The sequence below is a fragment of the Suillus discolor genome, assembly GCF_016758755.1.
Source record: "Suillus discolor strain FC423 chromosome Unknown F5147scaffold_72, whole genome shotgun sequence".
Lineage (NCBI taxonomy): Eukaryota > Fungi > Basidiomycota > Agaricomycetes > Boletales > Suillaceae > Suillus > Suillus discolor.
The window spans coordinates 185241-206817 of NW_024541319.1; the positions used below are offsets into that span (position 1 = coordinate 185241).

At 48.8% G+C, this 21577-nt stretch overlaps 6 protein-coding genes across 6 annotated transcripts; 3 read left to right on the forward strand and 3 right to left on the reverse strand.

Annotated features, from left to right (window-relative positions):
• Window positions 1-18: 18 nt before the first annotated feature.
• Window positions 19-2120, reverse strand: F5147DRAFT_778547 (uncharacterized protein; the record flags this gene model as incomplete). Its single annotated transcript, XM_041442147.1, has 5 exons — window positions 19-1097; window positions 1157-1392; window positions 1443-1837; window positions 1890-1900; window positions 1967-2120. The coding sequence occupies 5 exons, from the start codon at window positions 2118-2120 to the stop codon at window positions 19-21; spliced, it is 1875 nt and encodes a 624-aa protein (XP_041288042.1).
• Window positions 2121-8925: 6805 nt separating this feature from the next.
• On the reverse strand, window positions 8926-10647 carry F5147DRAFT_656767 (uncharacterized protein; the record flags this gene model as incomplete). Its single annotated transcript, XM_041434156.1, has 9 exons — window positions 8926-8938; window positions 8961-9023; window positions 9073-9148; window positions 9254-9301; window positions 9643-9682; window positions 9742-9762; window positions 9959-10076; window positions 10126-10432; window positions 10494-10647. The coding sequence occupies 9 exons, from the start codon at window positions 10645-10647 to the stop codon at window positions 8926-8928; spliced, it is 840 nt and encodes a 279-aa protein (XP_041288043.1).
• Window positions 10648-12460: 1813 nt separating this feature from the next.
• F5147DRAFT_584330 (uncharacterized protein) lies at window positions 12461-13063 on the forward strand (the record flags this gene model as incomplete). The annotated part of the gene is made up of 2 exons (XM_041431786.1): window positions 12461-12616; window positions 12671-13063. The coding sequence occupies 2 exons, from the start codon at window positions 12461-12463 to the stop codon at window positions 13061-13063; spliced, it is 549 nt and encodes a 182-aa protein (XP_041288044.1).
• A 5501-nt stretch (window positions 13064-18564) lies between these two features.
• Window positions 18565-18726, forward strand: F5147DRAFT_584378 (uncharacterized protein; the record flags this gene model as incomplete). The annotated part of the gene is made up of 1 exon (XM_041431787.1): window positions 18565-18726. A coding segment is annotated over one exon (162 nt), but the record flags the coding sequence as incomplete, so codon positions are not given.
• Window positions 18727-18741: 15 nt separating this feature from the next.
• On the forward strand, window positions 18742-19510 carry F5147DRAFT_584384 (uncharacterized protein; the record flags this gene model as incomplete). Its single annotated transcript, XM_041431788.1, has 3 exons — window positions 18742-19113; window positions 19138-19237; window positions 19308-19510. The coding sequence occupies 3 exons, from the start codon at window positions 18742-18744 to the stop codon at window positions 19508-19510; spliced, it is 675 nt and encodes a 224-aa protein (XP_041288046.1).
• Window positions 19511-19744: 234 nt separating this feature from the next.
• F5147DRAFT_717654 (uncharacterized protein) lies at window positions 19745-20440 on the reverse strand. Its single transcript, XM_041438660.1, has one exon. It carries the CDS (start codon window positions 20278-20280, stop codon window positions 19918-19920), a length of 363 nt encoding a protein of 120 aa, XP_041288047.1. The 5' UTR covers window positions 20281-20440; the 3' UTR covers window positions 19745-19917.
• Window positions 20441-21577: the final 1137 nt, after the last annotated feature.

Consider the following 21577-nt stretch of genomic DNA (forward strand, 5'->3'; position numbering starts at 1 on the left):
GAGATATGCAAGAAAGTGTTACCGATTTGTTCCGATGGCATTGGCAGCGGCTGCCCGAGATGACTGGAAATGCTGCCGTTTGCCCCGACCTCCCTCAATCGGCTCTGAATTCTTGGAGACAACCACAGCCCCCCCCTTCTTCTGATGCCGCTTTGCATGAACCATATCCAAGTCGGAACTTTCTATGTTCGTCTTGGTGGCCTTACGTTTGGAAGGCTTTGTTCCTATTGACGGCTGTGCTGCACCAACCACAGGGGACCCTCCCAAACTAGACATCAGTGCAAGTACAATGGTGGGCACGGCCGGATCAGTCAAAATGGGTGCCGCAGGATGAGTGGGAGAGGTAGAATCAAGTGCAAGTGCAGTGGCGGGCACGGCTGGATCAGTCAAAATGGTTGCTGCAGGATGAGTGGGAGAGGTAGAATCAGGTGCAAGTGCAGTGGCGGGCACGGCCGGATCAGCTAAAATGGGTACCACAAGATGAGGTGCAAGTATAGTGGCAGGCACGGCCGGATCAGCCAAAATGGGTGCCGCAGCATGAGTGAGAGAGGTGGAGAAGTTGTAGGTTGGGAAGGTGTCCTGAGGAGTAGGGAGTGATACATCACCGGGAGTCTGTCCCCAAAATGTGGGTGGTCGTGCTGGTGGTTGATAGTTGGGAGGCATGGGCAAAATTGTCTGGTCCAGGTCACGATCCTCATCGTCGTCTTGAGGATTGGAAGGCAAATCCTGGAAGAAGTTGTAAGCTGGAACAGCTTCCTGTGGTAAATTAGCGAGTAATGTATCACAGGGTGTGAATTCCTGTCCCCAAAGCGTAAATGATGTATCAGGTGTGTGTAAGGGAGAGGAAGGACTCGTGAGTGATGTATCAGGTATGTGTAAGGGAGAGGAAGGACTCGCGAGTGATGTATCAGGTATGTGTAAGGGAGAGGAAGGACTCGCGAGTGATGTAAGCGATGTATCAGGTGTATGTAATAGAGAGGAAGCACGGGTGACGTTGGCAGGTGATGTGGTGGCAGGCGTAGCATCTGAAGGAGTGGAGCTGTTGTCATTGGCAATTTCGCCTTCTTTTGACTGTGATAGCGATATTGCAGCCTCCGCTAAACAATCAATTCTGAGTCAACTCGAAAACAATAACAACAACCATTTGACAACTTACGAAATGCGCGAGATGCAAATTCAAAGTAAGGTACCATTACCCTCTCCTCGAACTTCGGACACGCCTGATTGAATCGATTGCCAAGTGTAGTCGTCCCAATATGCAAGCTGCTGACGTCCAGTTTGCCGCCATTTGCAGGGTCAGGGCCACCTAGCAAAATACTAAATGCCCATCCTGTTGAGTCGTGGAGCTCACTGAAAAATGTCGACAGAATTTCCGTAAGCTGGGATATGACCCTGCTTGCCATCAGCATTACAATTGCAGCAGAATATTAGGTGTCACTTACAAGTCCTTCGACAGTATCTTGCAGTCACTCGTGTCCTTTTCCCTCTTGTCCTTCATTTCTCTTACTAAGCTGGCGACTTCTTCCTTCACCTCCAATGTTTCATTCTCCCACCGGGATGCCAGCTGCCTTCGAACAACCTGTATTGTGCGTTTCTTCAGTTCAGGTGCATCTGATGCCTCCTTCATGGCATCAAGTTCCTCCTTGACTGCGGGTTGAACACATGACGCGTAGTACATCTTAGAATAGACCTCAGTGGCCTTCAGAGGACGAGATTTCTTCCTCTCTTTCTTCACGATGCCACCGATGAGTTTGGTAACAATCGTGTTACCAGCGACGTTTGCGCGGCGTCCTGCCTTTGAATTTCCAAAATCGTTCTGCAGTTTTACGATCAACCGCTAACCATAATGATTAACCAATATTCGAACGCGCGTGTGTTAGTAAAAATACCTTATGAACCGCTGTAGAGACTCATGCCTCTCATTGTGCAATATGGCAGTTTTCACTGGGGAGTACATGGCACGAACTTGTAGCATCACTCTGTGTGCTACCTGCAGCTATCTCTATATGAGGCGCAGCTTTCCCGCGCAACGCGCGCCATGCGCGCGTACCTTTCCCGCGCTTCACGATGTATATGCGCGCGCGCTTTCCCGCGCTGTAGCGCCCTATAGCGCCAGCCATCCAGAAGCATCCATCCACTGTCCACCAAGTTCCCTAGTGCGTATATTTCCATTTCTCACATTTGCATATCGTTCCATCTTTATTTTTATCATGGACCCTTACTTACATATATCTTTACATACCTTACTCGGTAGCGCTTCGGCTCCGCATGACAGCGCTTAGGCGCCATACTTAAGCGCCAGCAGTACATACTTACTTACTCACTTACTCTCCCACCAGAACGACAGAGGACTTACTGGTTACTACCCACTATTTACCTAGCAGAACATAGTAGAAATCTATTTGTTTACACCTTGCATCTCCCTTCTCTTGTCTTACATCATATCATCACCTAAGCAAACTCACTCTTACTCTCTCTTGTTTCCGCATACACGCACGCGCATTCCCGCGCTTCGCGCATTCTTCGCGCCTCGCGCGCACCTGTGCTTTCCCGCGCTTCGCATTGGCCAACCAGTAGCGCTTTCAGCGCATACCTCTAGATCCTTGCTGCACTCGCTTCCCCTTTAGGGTCGAATGCACTTGTCGTCTCAAGTATAGCAGACTAGGCAACGCACGACCTTACAACAATTATAGATACAGTCAGGAGCACTGTTCGTGCCTTGCTGTATTGTTAAACCTTCAACGTTGAAGGTTTAACAATACAGCAAGGCACGAACAGTGCTCCTGACTGTATCTATAATTGTTGTAAGGTCGTGCGTTGCCTAGTCTGCTATACTTGAGACGACAAGTGCATTCGACCCTAAAGGGGAAGCGAGTGCAGCAAGGATCTAGAGGTATGCGCTGAAAGCGCTACTGGTTGGCCAATGCGAAGCGCGGGAAAGCACAGGTGCGCGCGAGGCGCGAAGAATGCGCGAAGCGCGGGAATGCGCGTGCGTGTATGCGGAAACAAGAGAGAGTAAGAGTGAGTTTGCTTAGGTGATGATATGATGTAAGACAAGAGAAGGGAGATGCAAGGTGTAAACAAATAGATTTCTACTATGTTCTGCTAGGTAAATAGTGGGTAGTAACCAGTAAGTCCTCTGTCGTTCTGGTGGGAGAGTAAGTGAGTAAGTAAGTATGTACTGCTGGCGCTTAAGTATGGCGCCTAAGCGCTGTCATGCGGAGCCGAAGCGCTACCGAGTAAGGTATGTAAAGATATATGTAAGTAAGGGTCCATGATAAAAATAAAGATGGAACGATATGCAAATGTGAGAAATGGAAATATACGCACTAGGGAACTTGGTGGACAGTGGATGGATGCTTCTGGATGGCTGGCGCTATAGGGCGCTACAGCGCGGGAAAGCGCGCGCGCATATACATCGTGAAGCGCGGGAAAGGTACGCGCGCATGGCGCGCGTTGCGCGGGAAAGCTGCGCCTCATATAGAGATAGCTGCAGGTAGCACACAGAGTGATGCTACAAGTTCGTGCCATGTACTCCCCAGTGAAAACTGCCATATTGCACAATGAGAGGCATGAGTCTCTACATCTCCCAGGGACTTAAATTCTGAGTGTCCCCACTCAGCGCGTGTGTGGTGAGGATCTCAAGTGATAGTATGCGAGTACGATGCATGTACGATGCTTGGGTTGTTGGGCGATGAATGCGCACGCATAGGAATGTATCACATGATATGCACGAAGCGCGGGAATGCGCAGGTGCGCGCGAGGCGCGAAGGTGCGGGAAAGTGCGCGCGCATATGCGCTCGAGGCGTGGGAATGCAGCATAGCATGGCGAATTGCAAGGGTGACTCTGGTGTGAATAATGCACCATGGGTGTGAGGCGATGATGTGAGAGTGATATGGCTGTGGTGTGCGAAGCGTGGGCGAGGCACGCGCATATGGCATGAAGCGTGGGAGAGTGCGCGCGCATAAGGCGCGAGAACATGCGTGAGTGTTGCATGCGCTGCATTCTGTGGGGGCGCAAGGGGCTGTTGCACAATGATCTCTGAGTCCAATATGCGTGCATGAGCATGATGCGAAGTGGCGCGGTCCAAGAGCGATCCAATCCATGTCCAAACCAAGTCCTGCTAGGTGCGCTAAATATTAGGTGCTAAAGGTTTGAACAGCATGAGTAAAACTTTATGCGAAAATATGAAGAGAAAACAGTAAACTTTGCGGATGTCCTATCCGACTTGTCTTCTTCGTGCGGCTGTCAACATCTACACCTTCCTATGAGCAAGGCGCGGGAAGCGCACGCGCACGTGAGGCGCATGGGTGCGGGAAGATTGCGCGCATATCTGCGCGTTCTAAGGTAAAAAGAGCATGGTGCTGCGTCATGCGTGCGAAGAGAAAATAATATCCTATTGAGCTAGGCGGGCACAATCTAAGGTTGTTTTGGTGTTTTTTCTTCTATATTCTTCTAGGCGATCCCTATATGCATATATATCTGTGTGTTATTAGTCCTTTGGATGGCGTTATAATGAGAGAAAATAAAAATGAAAGAGCACTGGACGAAACCCAGGGTAAAACGAACGGTATCCTATGAAACAGCAATGGTATGTGTTTTTCTTTGGTGCGCAGCTGAAGCGCTTGAAGCGCGTGGTGTGTGTGGCATAGGCGAGGGTCAGAAGGCGCAAGGCTGGCGCGCTTGGGGTGCTTGGTTCCTCTTCATCAAGCCTTTTTGATTGTGACTCCGAGGTGGGCTAGTAACTGGCAGAATGAATTCCTGCACAACGTGCTGCAGGTTGAAGGCGCGCCAATGGGAGGCGCTGCAAGGGGTGTAGAGGTGCTCTACAAGCTGATAGGATGCGCGCGATGTGCGCGCCTTGGGGCGATTTCGCGCGAATTCGATTATATTGGCCGAACATGCAAGGAACGGCCATTTCTCTGCAAATGTGTTAGCGAGAGACATATATAGTTTGGAATTAGGCGCAAATGTTGCACGAATGGGCTGTAAGGGTGGTTTATCAAGGCGCAATAGGCGCATAGGTGAAAGAGAATAGTGCACGTCAGGGTGTGCAGGAACAAAATTGACATGGTAAGCAAAAACATGAAGAATGCGAATAAATGTGGAAAGTGCGAAGTTGAAGATGATGATGGGGGAGTTAGGCGCATATGTATGTGTCCGGCGCGCGCCTAAGTCGCGCCTGGATGGCTGATTGGAATATATTTTGTGTTGAATAACAGAAATGTGATTTAAAAGGGGAGAAACAATAGAAATGTGATAGTGTGAAAACTCTGCTAAAATTATGAATGCGCGAGGCGCGGGAATTACCGCGCGATGCACGCGATCATGGCGCGTGAACAAGGGTTGGTGCGAAGATGAAATTAAAGTGTTTGGAATTCTCATATAGCTCCTTAAGAGCTTTAAACATGAAAGGGACAAAAAACGCGAAATGAGATGAGGGAAACTATACAATGCCTCTAGGCGCACGCATTGCGCGTTCTCAGGCGCAATATGGTGCGCCTGAGTCATCCCAGGGTCGCCTGAGACATGCTCTGCTTGGTGGTTGGGCAGTGTGATGCACGGATGCTTTACTGGCAAGGGATAGTCACTAGAAGCAAAAAGCGCGATGTGCGCGTGATTGTTAGTGACAGATGGAATTACCAGAGGCAAAGTCTGGTTGATGCGAGGTGCAACTTGAGCCTCTGATGCAGTAGAAGGCTCCTCTATAGGCGCGCTAAGGTGCAATAGATGTTTAGGGTCATCCCTGACCTCTGGCGATGTGAACGGCGATAGCGGTGACAGTGAAGGCGTGATTGGCAAGATTTCTTCCTTAAGCAATGCAATAGCGATAGGCAAGCGTGTTTCAAGCGATGGCGTAATAACTTCCACGATGGGCGCGTTATTGTGCAATAGATATTTAGAGTCATCCCTGACCGTAGGCGATGCGATAGCGATAGGCGAGCGTGATTTGAGTGGTGCATTGGTGTGCAATAGATGTTTAGAGTCATCCCTGACTACAGACAATGCGATTGATGCTGACATGGGCAGCAAATAAGAATTGTCAGCATGCAAAACAGGTGAAGAAAGAGATGATGATGGGGGCAAAGAGGCGCCTGCAGTGCGCTTCTGGTTGCGCTTCGCAGGCGCGCGCTCGAGTTCATGATCTAAAGCGATGCAGTCTGGTATAGCTTTGTGTGCTGGCGCAGTTGATGGTTCAGGCGAGCGTGAATCGCACGAAGGCGTGGGAAAATTGTGCGCATGAGGCGCAAGGATAGGAACTGGTGGCCTTTTGTCAAGTACATCATCTGAGGATGCGCGATAGAAGAGTCCGGCTGTCACACTAGCGCTAGTGGACGTATCCTGCGTTGCGTGGCTTGTGTAGTATTGATCTTTGCGCTTAGTTACCATGGCTTGCACCGGTGCTTGCGCTGGCGCGGTCGCTGGGACTAAGTTCGCAATTGGCACTACTACAGGCGCGTTAACTGGCGCGCTTGGCGCGGGAAAAGCGCGCGCAGGTAATAGGAACTGTGCAGCTGCAAAGACGTCCATGAACGGATATGGGTCGTGTGGATAGTGGTCGGGGAACTTGATCATAAGGCGCAAGCGAATTTGCGGCTGAGCATCTCTAGGGATTCCTTCCATGAATAAGCGGTCGCGTTCGGCCTTTCCAATATGGTCTTCATCCATAAGTGGCTGCATAACCTTCCTGAATGCGTGCAAGTAATTGCTTAGTTCGGTGCAAGAGGGCATAGGTTTGTTAGCGTATTCTCGCGCGATGGCGCATAAGTCCGCGAGTGCGTAGCGTCTCTTGCCATCCCATCCAGGATACATTACCTTCACCTCATCTAAGAAGGCGTCATAATCGCTTACTGCCGCTTCAGGCATGCCTCCCCATAGTTCTCGATCATCGCGTTCAAGGTAGCGAATAATACCTTTGATGCGGTCGAGCCCTTGGAGTCCTGCTTCATCAGCGAGCTGCTCATATGCGTCAATGAAATCGGCGAGGTTGTCTGTAGTGCCGTCGAATTTGGGCGTGTTTGTTGTGCCACGGATGGGCATTCTATAAGGCATTGAAGCGCAAGAAAGGTGCGCGCGCGAGGCGCGAGAATGCGTGACTAAGGATGGTTAGCTTGTGAAAATGCAAAGAGATTGACCTATATGTGCTAAATGGCGCTAGACGCGAAGATGCGCAGAACTAGATCTTGCTGACTGTTCCCCTCGCGGTGGGCTCCAGTTGAAGGTACAACAATTCAGATGGTGAGTCTGAACAATGTTGGGTCTTGCAGAACCTAGCTGCTATTCGACCCTAAAGGGTTTCTGGACCAGGCTCAAGGCTCAGAGAAGAGGAAATATGATAGAAACTTGCTGAATACTCAGACTCATAGTAGAACTGGTGAAAAGGTAACTTGATTATGTAAGCTACAAAGTGCCAACATAAGGTAAGGTAAAGACAGTCTCTCCAAGCCTAGCCAGAAATGAATCCCTACACCGCGACCCTTCCTTTGGCTACCTCCTGGGCCAGCTGCGCCTCGGTAAGTTGTTGATCATCGTTTGAGACCTCTACAGGCCATTGTTCTTCCCATTTCTCGAAGAATGGTGGCCAGAAAGTAGCGAAGTTGCCTTTTTTTTACATTCGAGGAACTCGTCCTGGTATGTCAGGATAAAGTCTTGCTGCTCCTGGGTTGCCCAAGTGGGTGGTGCCATCTATCATATTCCACAACAGTCAGCACTTAAATCAATGTGAGGTGATTAGCATACATACATTTTGCCGAGAAGATGCGAAATGAACGCGAAATTAGAGTAAGACACGAAATGAAAAACTTTGGTCAGACCGAAGCGCGTCCTGTTCAGCCACAGACATGATTACTCCCAAATTTAGTAGTCAGTCATTTCAGACAAAGGCAAACACAACTTTACCATCTGGTTTGTCGATTCCCATCCCAAACCACCTGTAGCTGGGATAGTAATGTATCACTTACTCTTGCCTGTCAGAACTCAATGATGCCACACTGTGAGTACCATACCGTTGCTGCAACTATCTTACAGCTGCCATTTTGCCATTCTTCCTGAGTGGTGCTGCGCTCTTGTGAGTCCATACCGGCATGGTAATGTGTGATAATGTTTGGCAGATAAGCCATAGTCGTTTCACAGTTGCTCAGTAAGTTCCTCACACTCCAACTTCGAGAAGTTGCCATTCTTCTTGAGTGGCGCTGCGCTCTTGTGAGTCCATACTGACATGGTAATGTTTGGCAGATAAACCATAGTCGTTTCACAGTTGCTCAGTAAGTTCCTTGCACTCCAACTTCGAGAAGCCGTACACAATGCCAGTATGGGTAGCTCACCTGGTTACTCAGAAACCATCCCTTTCTAGTGGGTTTGGCAAGCATTCTGCACGGATAGATACTGGAGTATACTAGTACGTACTACTAAGTACTAGTGGTGTTGTCTTGAGTAATTTGATGTTTCAATCTGTGTTGCTCATGTGCCTCGATGAAGTAGTCTACCCCAAGCCTAGCATGAATGAATAAATCTTCCACAGCTGTTAGCACTCTGCGAATTCGAAATACAGAATCCTGTGTACAATTGAGGTCGCAACCTGTCCCACATTCCTCAATAATGCTCTCTACCTCAGACTCTGCACGTCGATAAAGGTCTTTCAAGCTATCGATAGCTCCCTGCATGACATCCAACGAATCTGGGCTGTTTGGGTTAGAAATAAAGTACGTGCAAAGACCCTCAACAAATTTTGCGCTTGAAGGGCCAATCAACACCTGCAAGCAGGCATCAATCTCATCGCATTTTTTGGTCCTGTTTGATCAAGATCGTGAATATCCAATGCGACAGAATACTCCCAAAATGACATACCAGTGAGAGAGTTTCTTGTTGCCGTAACCTGTCTTTGAATACGACAGTTTGAGACCACTGCTTGAATTGTCCGGTCCTCAGTCAAGCACCCTGCATGTAAATTGTCACGTACTCTTTCAACTTCGGCTTCACTTGATCTTTCTCCTGCTTTTTGGCACGAATCTGATCACGGTGACTACACAATGATCAGCGAAGTATCTAATTAGTGAGTCGTCACAACATACCGTTCATAATACATCTGCCTGTAAGTGCATGCTGCTTCAATTTTCTCCTCAGGCGTATGGTATATGCGTGGCCTTCCTACAGGCATCGATGGAGTATCACTGTGGTGATGTTAGATGCCATTCGCATCACACCGGCAGGTATGTTTCTCTCACCTATTATGCTGTTTGTCGTGGCACTGACTGAAAAGTATTGTTAGTTCCATGGACACCCATACCAAGCCAAACGACACTATTGAAACATACCGTGCACAATAAGCACGATGATAGCCATGTGCAGCTTCTGCTCTATCTTCGTCAGTCTTGTGTAGTTGTGGTCGTCCCATGTGTCAAAAAGTGAGTTCAAAGTACATCGCTTGATATGCTCTATATTTGTGTAAGAGTTTCGAACAGATTCATGTGGGAGATCAATTTGGAGATTTACTCGAGTGTATGCTGCTATTTCTCCCATACAACTAACCAAACATCGGTCTTTTACCTTGCACGCTCAGGTATGGTCTCACTCCACGATGATATAACATACTGATTTGTGATTTTCATAGCATACTAAATATGCCAACCAGGCTCGCCTACATCGTTCCTCCTGCTCCACCTCCTTCACCAGTAGCCTATACTTTTGAGTCCACAGAGTATCGTTATTGTATGGTATGTTTCTATCTCTCCATTACATACCTTGTGCTGAATTATTCTAGTCTAAAACATCACTCGTTGAGCTTGTCGAGGGTGCGAGAATTTGGTTGCTGCAGGAGGTTCGTGTTGCAGAGGGTAGCACTTGTTCACAGGAGAAGGATTCGTAGACTTTAATTGTAATTGTTCAACGTCTTTCACTGCTCATATGGATTGGTATGAACAACTAAGCAATATTGTGCGCTGCTAAGATCTAGACTACCTGCACTGCCTCGCCACGTTCTATCGCGCGCTTCACAATCATAATACCTTGCTCAACAGTGTCTACTTTGTGAAATATAGCACAAGAAACACCGAGAACCTTGGGGCCAGTGGCATCCCTGAGACGAAAATTTAGTCAACACGATAAATGAAGCACGCTTAGTTTACCAGCCTGAGAAAACACCAATGTAACGACCCCTCGTAATATAGTACAAGGGCGCCTTATCGTTAATGGGCACATTGAAATATTTGCCACGGTAATGATGGATGTGGGAGGCATCCGCGAGAGAACTGGCTGCATTGGATGCATCCTCGTCATCGGTAGAGTCTTTCTCGTCATCAGAGTCTGCCAAGAGGGTGACAGACCCATATACCCAACCTGGAGCTACATCGGGGGCAGCAGAAGGGACAGAGGGAGCCTTGGTGGTTGGAACAGGCACCAAAATATCGGTGGTAGAAGCAGCCGGGGCAGGCCCTGAAACATTGAGGAAGCTGGCATGTCAGTCATAATAAACCAAAAATACTGAGAGATTCACCTTTGGATGTATCTGGATCAGAATGAGCCAGCAATGCAACTGATATGGCCGTCCTGTCTTCAAGACAGAGACCCTGGAGCATATTTATCAGACCTTCCAGTCGAACAGACACCACAGTGTCAGTCTGACTGGAAGGAGACACACATTGAGTCATGATTTCGAGGCTGGATGTTGAATAAGTAGTAGAGCTGCTGTCAGTAGTAGATGATGCATCACTCTGGGATTTATAGCTTGGCACGCACCCATAATCCTCGACAGTGAATACAGGCAAGTCCACGGAGATAGTCCATCGTAGGCCTTCACTTGGCGTTGTTCGTCCCATATGGGGCCGGAACACATGTGAATCTTGAACAAGTTGTAATAACTAGTTGACTAAGCTCTGCGCAGATCAACGGATCACCCACTTCTTCGTACAATGATCCTCATCAATTTGTTGGTACCTACTGCGATGGACATCGGCGGAGACAATTAACAGGTACTTTTAACTTCGAGAAACTGGCTGATATTCGCCGTTTACAGGTCTTGATATTCTAACTACTACATCAAGTTTGCCCAACGCCCCAGAACCAGAACCATTTGGCAGGTTCCTTTCCTGTTTCGTTCTTCTTGCAATGCAGCTTGTATTGTGTTGTCCACAACAGGTAGCTGGTTATAGTCTTCTCCGAGGTCAGTGGAAATGTCTGGCGCTCATTACGTGCATGTTCACTTACCGCTCGATAGATTAATGTTTTGGCTAACAGCTTCGCACGTGTATCGTCGGTCAATGGAGCATTAGTGTCGCATCCCGGCCATAACTCTTGGTACATTGGCCACAATGCGTCAAACTCCATGAGCATTGTTTCAATCAAGTGTCGGGTTTCCTCAGACTTCGGATGGTGTGTCATGTAGGCTGGTAGACGCTCTTTCAGCCACTCCACCTGAGCAGGTGTAAAACACAACGCCCGTTGTAGGGATTCATTTCTGGCTGGGCTTGCAGAGACTGTTTTTACCTTACCTTATGTTGGCACTTTGTAGCTTACATAATGAAGTTACCTTTTCACCAGTTACCAGTATGAGTCTGAGTCTTCAGTAGTTTTTATGACATTTCCTCTCCTCTGAGCCTTGAGCCTGGTCCAGAAATCCTTTAGGGTCGAATAGCAGCTAGGTTCTGCAAGACCCAACATTGTTCAGACTCACCATCTGAATTGTTGTACCTTCACCGTGTTCGAAAGTGCAAGGCCACAATTGAACGGGCACGCGCAATCACATCTGGTTATAGATGTTTGATTATGAAGGGCAACGCCGACTGATTTTGATTTGCTCACCTTGGCGTCTATGCATCAAGGAGGCCGTGCTAAGAGGCCGAGTCAAAGGAGACTGCATGCTGTCTGTAAGTACTTGTTAGCAGACTTTACACTATCGTCTGCAGTTAGACTCACAAGCCAGGTGATAGGACAGAGTGAAGCAGCAGAAATCTTAAGTACGGTAAGAAATATATATATATTTTCCGAGATCCTCCTAAGGTTCTTCGGCGTTTTCAGCCTTGAGATTCTTTCTGTTGGACAAGATCCATTATGCCTGCAGGACGCCCAGTCAAGACTGCTCGGATTGAGCAAACTCAATTTGTGCCCTCCTCATTAAGTGCAGACAACGCCCCACTTTTGCGCCTTCATACAGCAGGGATTACCTCTGAGGGTCGCACGAACGTCAACACAAGTTATATTCCTGCGAGCACTATTTCTCCCCCCGACTTATCACACATTGCGTCCAATGAATGGATTCTCTTCGGTGGTGATTGGGATGAATGCCCTCCAGAATATGAGGAGGGGTCAGCAGAACTCATTTGCGAACCGTCCTCTGACAAGCGGAAACGCACTGCTGCGGTAAGTTTATTTGTCTTATAATATCTTTACTGCAGAACTCAAATTACCCCTCAGGATGCACCATTACTAGCCTGGATCCCTGAGCGCCAGGTGTTTCTAAATGAAATGCTGCGCCTCGAGGGTCATGGAAATGCAGGAGATTCATGTTTTTGTGGTCTCGCCGCACCTGTTTTCAGATGTCGGGATTGCTTTGGGATGCGAATGCTTTGCAACCAGTGTGTGCTTCACAGTCACGCGAGCAATCCCTTACACAGGATTGACGTATGTACTTTTTTCATTTGCTATATTAATTAAAGACTCACAGCACCCTATTAGATGTGGAGTAACTCGTATTTCCAGCACACCTCTCTGAAACAAATCGGTCTCTGCATGCAGTTAGGTCATAATCCAGGCAAGATCTGCTACAACCCTCATCCCTCTACCGGGGATGACTTCATTGTAATTGACGTCCATGGCATTCATGAGATCACGCTCGATTTCTGTGGCTGTGCAAGCAGTCAGGTGCACTACAAACAGTTACTTCATGCTCGCTGGTATCCAGCTACAACATCTGAGCCTCGTACTGCTGCAACCTTCAGTCTACTCGAGCACTTCCATCTCCTCTCATTCGAGAGTAAGGTTTCCACATACGAATTCTACCAGTCCCTAGTAAGACGAAACAATCATGCAGGGTTGTTACCTATAAGGGTATGTAGCTGGTATGTATAAATACTGCAAGTACTGATATATGACTTCTAGGATCGCTACTCTGCGTTCATGCGTATCGTACGTGAATGGTGTCATCTGTTACAGTAACATGGCATGAGTCCCCTGCCAGCAGAACAGCCCTCTGCCACCGCATGGCTATAGACGATACCGGAGTCTCACCAGCTCTATGACGATAGATGACGACAGATGACGATAGATGATGATAGACGATAAGCGGCAACTGCCGGCTTAGATAAGCGGTCTGGACCGCACGTGACAACACATGACGACATAGGTCTAGAAGACCTATTTATGTTATCAAGATAGAAGGCAAGCCTCGTGCTGCCTCATGTACTGATAGAAGGATGCCTCATGGATCCTATCTACGATAGAAGCCCGCCTCATGGACGCTATCTCTGACTCATGTGGATAAGCAGATTAGAACCCAGCTTTAGGCTGAGCTTAGATACGAAGAGTAGCCTTATATAAGGTCGAAGATTAACAGTAGACGTTCCTTACTTTAATCTTACTAGGTTTACCCTTGAACTCCTTGTCCCGCTAAAGCTACCTGCTCGACATCGACTCGTACCTTCAGTGACGCCTCTCACTGTCTGTAAACCCTGCTATCATCTCAGCGTAACCCCTCGTTAACCACCACGAGCTACGTTCGAGTACGCAACCTTTGCTTGTCTGTAAAGGCTGACGACTCTCAGCACTTGGTACCACTGTCGTGGTTGTCGCTGTTTAGATCATCCTAGTCGCACACGACCGTTTGTTGTAACAAAAGATTAAAGTTCAACTCGCACGTCACCCATCTGTGACGCCAGATCCCTGATCGTACCTATCTTCAATGCTACCGAAGATCTGTAGAAGAAACCCCGAAACGTACCGGCCTGACCAGTCGCAAGAATATAAGAACCGCTGTCACAGTAGAAAACTTCCTGCTCGGAACACTACGAAGATCGAAGATAACCATCTCCAATATGGCAACTTCCCGAAACACCCTGGCTGCTTCCCACCTTACGGGAAAAGAAACTCGTATCTACTTGAACGAGAAAAGATGCTTTGTATGCCACGTCATTGGCCACAAAGCCGCGGGCTGCCCACAATGGCCCAGAACCCCGCGGAGAAAGATGATTGAAGAAGACCTCCGGTTGAACTCTATCAAAGAGACCGGAGTTAAGAAGAACGAATTACGAGTGAAAGCCACCCTGATGACCAGAACGAGAAATACCCCCATCGCGACATCTATGGTCGTCGACTCAGGGGCGTGCCAGTCCTTCGTAAACAAGGACTTCTGCACGCAGCACAGAATCTCGTCGCACCAGCTAGAGAAGCCTTTTACGCTCTCTAATGCTGACGGATCTAGCTTCGGAAAGAAGCCGATTGAGAGGTATTGTACTCTCTCCTTCCAGATAGACGAACGGGTATGCACCGAACGGTTCTACCTTGCCGAGCTTACTCCGAAAGAGAAGCTCATGCTCGGACAACCTTGGCTTATCAGCCACAACCCCGCCATCAACTGGACGAATGGCACGGTGACTCTCAAGAGCACCGTAGATTCCCGAAAGAAAGAAAAGGAGATAGACTCCGACCGGAAGAAGAACGGCAAAACACCTCTCTTCCAGAAAGAAGAAAAGAAGGGCGCTCAGAAGAAAAGGAAAAGGTCCGTTTCCCCGACCACTCCCCACACCTTCTCTGGTGGCCTCGCTTCTATGAGCTTGGCACCAACGACCAAGATTGTACTGGTTCTTGAGGAACCGCACGGAAACCCGCCATCCGTGAAACTCCCTACCCCCGCACCACGATCAACGACGATTGTGAAGAAAGATTCGCTGCCTCGTATTGACCTCGCAGCACGACGATTTGAGCAGAAGAGACCGGCCACTGATCTGGAGACAACTCAGAAGAAGGTCATAAGACCTGCGGTAATCACGGACTATATCATCCCTGATGCACCTGCAAAGAAGATCGGACCGACTGTTCAGCCGATGAAAGAAGAGACTCCTGAACCTTTTCGGTTCTCGGCGGAGCCTGCATCAATCCTCGGAAAAGGACGTGCAGTTATGACAGAAGAACCGCCTATCTCGAAGGCACCCAGACTGGCCCCTGAACCAGAGAAAACTCAGACGACCCCTAGATTTGAATTTTCCGGAGAACCGATTTCCGTTCTCGGAAAAGGAAGAGCCGTGTCGACGGCGGAACCACCTGAAGCCAAGAAACTCAGGTTTTACGAAAGCCCGGCTGATGATACCGACACAGCCGATGAAAACCCCATCCCGAATTCCCTGAATCTCTCAGCACCTTCTGCGGAGATCCCCGCTGATAACATCGATGCAATGATGCAACACCAGGAACCCGCACCCGAACAGTCTTCTGACTCAGACTTCGACATGTTCCTAGAACGTGTTCGTATTGTAAACGAGGCCCACTGCCTGAAGGCTCTGAAAGAAAATGACCCTGACGAGTTCGCTCGTCTTGTAAAGAAGGAAGAAGAAGAAGTCGGACCGCAATTTATCCGCTTCACAGATATGGAATCTGACGATGACCGAAGCGAAGAAGCAATAACGCTCGCTTCCGAACCTCGGGCGCTCTACGCGCCACACCCTGCTTCCAATCCCATTGAAAATATATGGTTGGATTTAGAAGAACCATCGACACACAACTGGCGCATGGTTGATGACGAAGGAAACGACATCGAATACGAAGGCCCTGACGATGGCCTAGATTTCTGAAGATTAGTCATGGTAGACTAAACGGCTTATTGAGGGGGTAAAATCCCTGATTTATTCTCGTTTCACGCACGACACCCCCACCACGAATACCATTTCCCGACTACTTCTGATATGAACATCTGATGACGACTTCGACTTGAGCCCGGCATGGCTTTAAACTGCACCGATCTCCGCAAAGAGAATAAACTACGCCTGTCCAGCATGACGTTTAAACTGCACAATCCTCCGGAACGAGGTTAAACTACGATTGTCCGAGATGACGTAAAACTAGGAGAAAGGACGAACTCCCCGAACGGCCCCTACAGCCCTGGAACCCCTTATCCATGATCCTTCAATAATCAATGAAGAGTTATTCAACAAAGATTAAGAAGACCCCTCCTCGCGAGACGACCCCAAGAAACTCCTGCAAGCCTTGGCACCTGCGCCTGGACCCCGAACCTTCTCACCCAATGAAGATTATATCAACAAAAGGTTAAAAGAAGATGACCTTCAAATATCCAGATAGATCTTAAAGCAAGATCGAAACAAAAGATAAAAAAAGAAGAATTGGAGAAAGAACGAACCCTCGGAAACTCCTGCAAGCCCGTGGATCTCTTATCCACAGAACCCCCTTCGACATCCAGATAGATCATGACAGATCTCAACAAAAGATAAGAAGACGATCCTCCGGAACGAGGTAAAACTATCACGAGACGAACTCCTTGGAAACTCCTGCAAGCCCTCGGAACCCTCTAGAACGACTTCGACTCTGATCATCAAACAAGAGATCGAAGCAGATACCATCAACGGCAATGATTACCACCCTCTGATGATGACGAACCTTGATCCTGATTAAACAAAGGATTAACGAAGATCGTACCTATCACGGCACCTCCCCTCTGATAGTGCAGAACCACCCCTCGTGTCCCGATAACGAGAAGATCTTAGCCTCATGGCTAGATAGATAACGATAGAAGAACTTGACAAAAGATAAGTCTAGAAATCAAGCGGAGCTTGGAAAAGACATGGAGCAATCATATGAGCCTCCCGTGAATGTCTATATTCCCCAGAAACCTCCCAACATCATGACGACCTCTATTGAAGAAGAAACTATCCGTATTGCACTGAAGGACTCCGACTACGGACGCATCCTCAGAACGATTGAGAACAACGCGTTCAGCGAGACCGCTATTCTCACCCCCATGTACTCCCAAGTGATCGACGACATCCTTGGCGAGCAAGACGCCAGACTCGGTGCAGGGACATCCCTTGCTGTCTGCATTATCCGTACCACGAAGCTACTGGAAGACATAGCCAATCGTGATGACCTCGATGAAAGCACGAAGAAACTTGCCGTGCTTCATTTACAGAAAAGGATTCGCGTACTCGCGCTTCACCTCCTTCCGCTCGACTTCCCAGACATTGCGAACCAAGCTGTCAGAACAGTCGAGGCAAGGCCTCCTGATGAAGAAAGATCCCGACCGGTGCGCCCGCTGAGACGAAAGGCGGCCACCATAGATCGTACCCGTACCACGCTCTGCAAGCGTTGCGGAGGATACGGACACTCATTCAGAAAGTGTCCAGATTATGTTTGTTGCATCTGCGATGAACTCGGACCCGACCATCTGTCGGTCCACTGCCCTCAACTCAATGGACACATCATACTCCAAGAGTTTAGAGATGAAGAGAAGTTTTTTGAAGCTCTCTTAGATTGGGAGCATAACCACAAAGCGCTCGCGGACCTCACGCTCAGATACCCAGCACCGCCCTCGCCCGAACCAGAAACTCCCTCTGCACCAGCCGTCTCCACACCTCCGATATCTCCGGCGATGGAAGCTGACAAAGAACACAGGATAGTCAAAATCGGTGACTTTGACGCTAGTAATGGGGTAATGTTACAGTAACATGGCATGAGTCCCCTGCCAGCAGAACAGCCCTCTGCCACCGCATGGCTATAGACGATACCGGAGTCTCACCAGCTCTATGACGATAGATGACGACAGATGACGATAGATGATGATAGACGATAAGCGGCAACTGCCGGCTTAGATAAGCGGTCTGGACCGCACGTGACAACACATGACGACATAGGTCTAGAAGACCTATTTATGTTATCAAGATAGAAGGCAAGCCTCGTGCTGCCTCATGTACTGATAGAAGGATGCCTCATGGATCCTATCTACGATAGAAGCCCGCCTCATGGACGCTATCTCTGACTCATGTGGATAAGCAGATTAGAACCCAGCTTTAGGCTGAGCTTAGATACGAAGAGTAGCCTTATATAAGGTCGAAGATTAACAGTAGACGTTCCTTACTTTAATCTTACTAGGTTTACCCTTGAACTCCTTGTCCCGCTAAAGCTACCTGCTCGACATCGACTCGTACCTTCAGTGACGCCTCTCACTGTCTGTAAACCCTGCTATCATCTCAGCGTAACCCCTCGTTAACCACCACGAGCTACGTTCGAGTACGCAACCTTTGCTTGTCTGTAAAGGCCGACGACTCTCAGCACTCAGTACCACTGTCGTGGTTGTCGCTGTTTAGATCATCCTAGTCACACACGACTGTGTGTCATAACAGTCTTTGTTTGTTTCAGTTCATATATTAATATCTAGCAGGTATTACACAGGCAGCAGTTCAGTTACAACTCACTGAGCTTGAAGCTCGTGAGCTTCAGGCTGGGACCAACACCTCCTTGCACACTGATATATCTCCCAGCGGACTAATCACTACCAGCATGGATCTGCAAGACCAACAGTAAGTCTCCTCTGCAAGAATCAAGTTCATCACGCTAATACACAAACCGGCAGACAGCGCCTGAAGATGGACATTGTTAGTGCGTCTCTCCACCCTATGGACAAGCAGAAGAGTAACATGCAGCTGCGCATCACTACTCTGCAACGTCGTCTGGATGCATGGGCCCGTGTCCAGGAGTTGTACATGCCTGTTGTGTCCCAACTGCATCATTGAACGTCGGATGCTAGTATGTTGAATACAGTGGAGCTAAAGCCTGATGCCTTCAAGCTGTGGCTGCCATCGGAACTCCAACCTATGACAGTGTGCAATGAGAGCCTGGCAGCACATGAATGGAAGTTACGCCATGCGCAAGCTCTGGATGCTCTCACCGAACTCCGATCACACCTTCGCCTTCGGTCTCATATATACATGTACAAGGATAGAAACGTACGTGGCCAAGCAGCTTCTACATGCACGCAGGCCATCATCAATGGTGTGGAACTGAGGAAGCAGGTTAGTGTTGAAAAGTACCGCTGCGCATGCAATGCGCTCCTGACTCTCAGCCATCGACTTCACCAGTCTGGCTGGGAAATTTCCCTTCCACCACTCCTGGATTTGGATGTCTGACCTATGGGTGATATGGAGAGCCAGGGTACTGGGACCATCTCATGGATTTGGCTGGACTCGCAGGCAGACAATAGCAGCTCGGAGAACGAGCAAGTTCAGGACTGTGAGTTTACGAGGCGTAGTTTTATATGATGCTAACTACAATGTCATAGGCATCCGCGTGGAGTGGTGTAAAGCGCGTGCCTGAGTTAATCGCTGGTCAGAAGAAGTTGAGCTCCTACTAGAGGAGATGCGAAGGGTTGTAGTGTTCTTGAAGTGGCAGGCAGAGTGGTGGAGTGGACGGGCTAATACTCGAGCCCTCGAGCCGGCTGATGAGGAAGGAGCAGTTGCATACGCATATCGTCAGGCAGCACTGCGTCTCTCGCTTGTGGCTAGGGAACTGCACGGGTAAACCCCCGGGTATTGGAGGCCATACCCGCACCCGCACCCGGCAAAAACCCGTACCCACTCTGACGGGTATGGGTTTTCGGCGGGTACAACAAGCTCAGACCCGTACCCACACCCGTGCAGGGTTTACCCGCGGGTACCATAGGTATCACCGCCAGTGCTTAGCACATATGTCCAGCACACGTCAGCGAATGCTGATGTGACTCGAACATATGTGGATGGCACAAGGAGGAGTGGAGGCACAGCGCGAATGACGGACGCGTCGAAATAGACGCTGATGTCGTGGCAGGTGGTGTGTCGCGTACGATTGAAGTCGAAGGTGAGCGTGTCGAAATGGGAGATGGTGGTGTGGTGGCGCGAGAGTGTGACGTGTCGGGCGTTGCATCCTCATTGCAGAAAATGGGGGCAGAGTCAGGACGGCAACTTACTGACAAGATCCTTCCTTCCTCCTCTCATTCCTCCTCTTTTCCTTCTCACTTCCTTCTCTTTCCCTTCTTTCCTCGTCCTCGTATCCTCCGTATGTGTTTGAGCCACGCCAGCATTCGCTGGCATGCTCTGGGCGCAGACGCTCGATGCTGGTGGTTGGTAGCATGAGGTGGGAGCTGCTGGTGGCGTCCTGGATGGAGGTGGTTGTTGCTGTGGGAAGGGAGCTGCTAGCGATGGTGGTGGTGGTGCCGGCGTCGAGGAACGTGTGAATGGTGGTGGTGGTTGCTGGCTGAGGGCGTCCATTGACGTGCTTAGTGGCATTAGAACGGGTGCCAGAAGAATTGGCATGGGGGGTGCAGCGAGTGCTGCCGAACGCGAGGATGCTGGTGGTGGTGTGTTAGCAGGTGAGTGCTTGGTGGTGGTGCCGGTTGTAGCATGCACACGGGAAGTATCGCGTTTATGGAAGGCACGGGTATAGCTGGGGTACGGGTAAGAGCGCGGGTCTTAGAATCCCGACCCGTACCCATACCCCAGTAGTACCCGTACCCGTGCAGATCCCTACTTGTGGCCTCTTTTCAGAACCTGTGGAAAGACGTACCAGACCTTGTCAGTGCCGAACAACCCCACTTGTAGGACAATTTGTAGCACATCCGTTCATGTACTGCCCTTGAAACATTAGTAATCACGCACGAGTCATTGACCGAAACAGGTTTTTAGAGACCGAAAGAACCGAAAGAACTTAGAAGAACTTAGAAGCCAATCTCATCAAGATCGCAAGGTACACCAGATCTATGAGATCAAGAAACAACATACCAGATCTGTGTGCCTATAGCTAGGGGACAGTACAGCCTGGTGAAGTAATGTATTGCCTACTGGGGAACAGTATGGCCTACTAGGGAAGTAATGTATTACTGCGCACTATACAACAGACTGATTCATGTATTACAATTTCGCTATGATAAGAGTAAGTGATACATTACTATCCCAGCTACAGGTGACTAGTATAACTGTATAAGTAGTATTTCTTTGAAAGTTGGTTCCAGTTTCGATGGTTCGAATGGATGGTATGCGACTGTAATTAGCAGCACGACGATTGACTGATTCTAAAGCTCCGCACCTAAAACGATTGTTGAATGATGCCCGATAAGTATCTTTAGGTTTTGGATGTCCCTTGGCTCGATTGGATCAACAGTGCTACATCTATTCAATGCATTATTCACATATCTGCATACTACCAACAGAGACAATACTCACTGTTTAGTTTCATGTGTCTAATTCGGTGAGCGTGTTCGAACGCAGACATGTACTGACTTTTGTCAGGAGCCGGAGGAATTCACATTGACTCTCTTCCTCGAGCTCCACCCACAGAATAACATGATATACCGAGAACCATCACTGCCCGATAGACTCGGATAAATTTAACACATTGATGTATCCTGTTTTGAAGTAATTGCAATGTGAAATGAATACTAGACTGGGTGATGATTCGGAGGAAGCGATATGAGATCCATGCTGCAGCAGCGTGGTCCGGACCCGCGGACCCATCCAAGAATTCTACATAAGCACCTAGGACATGAGTCGCGACTCGGAAAAGAGGCCAAGAACCCACTGCACAGCAACCACGACACAACGATAACCCAAACGT

Coding starts and splice junctions, on each gene's coding strand:
- F5147DRAFT_717654 (XM_041438660.1), bottom strand. CDS start 20,280: ATGCCAATTCTTCTGGCACCCGTTCTAATGCCACTAAGCACGTCAATG.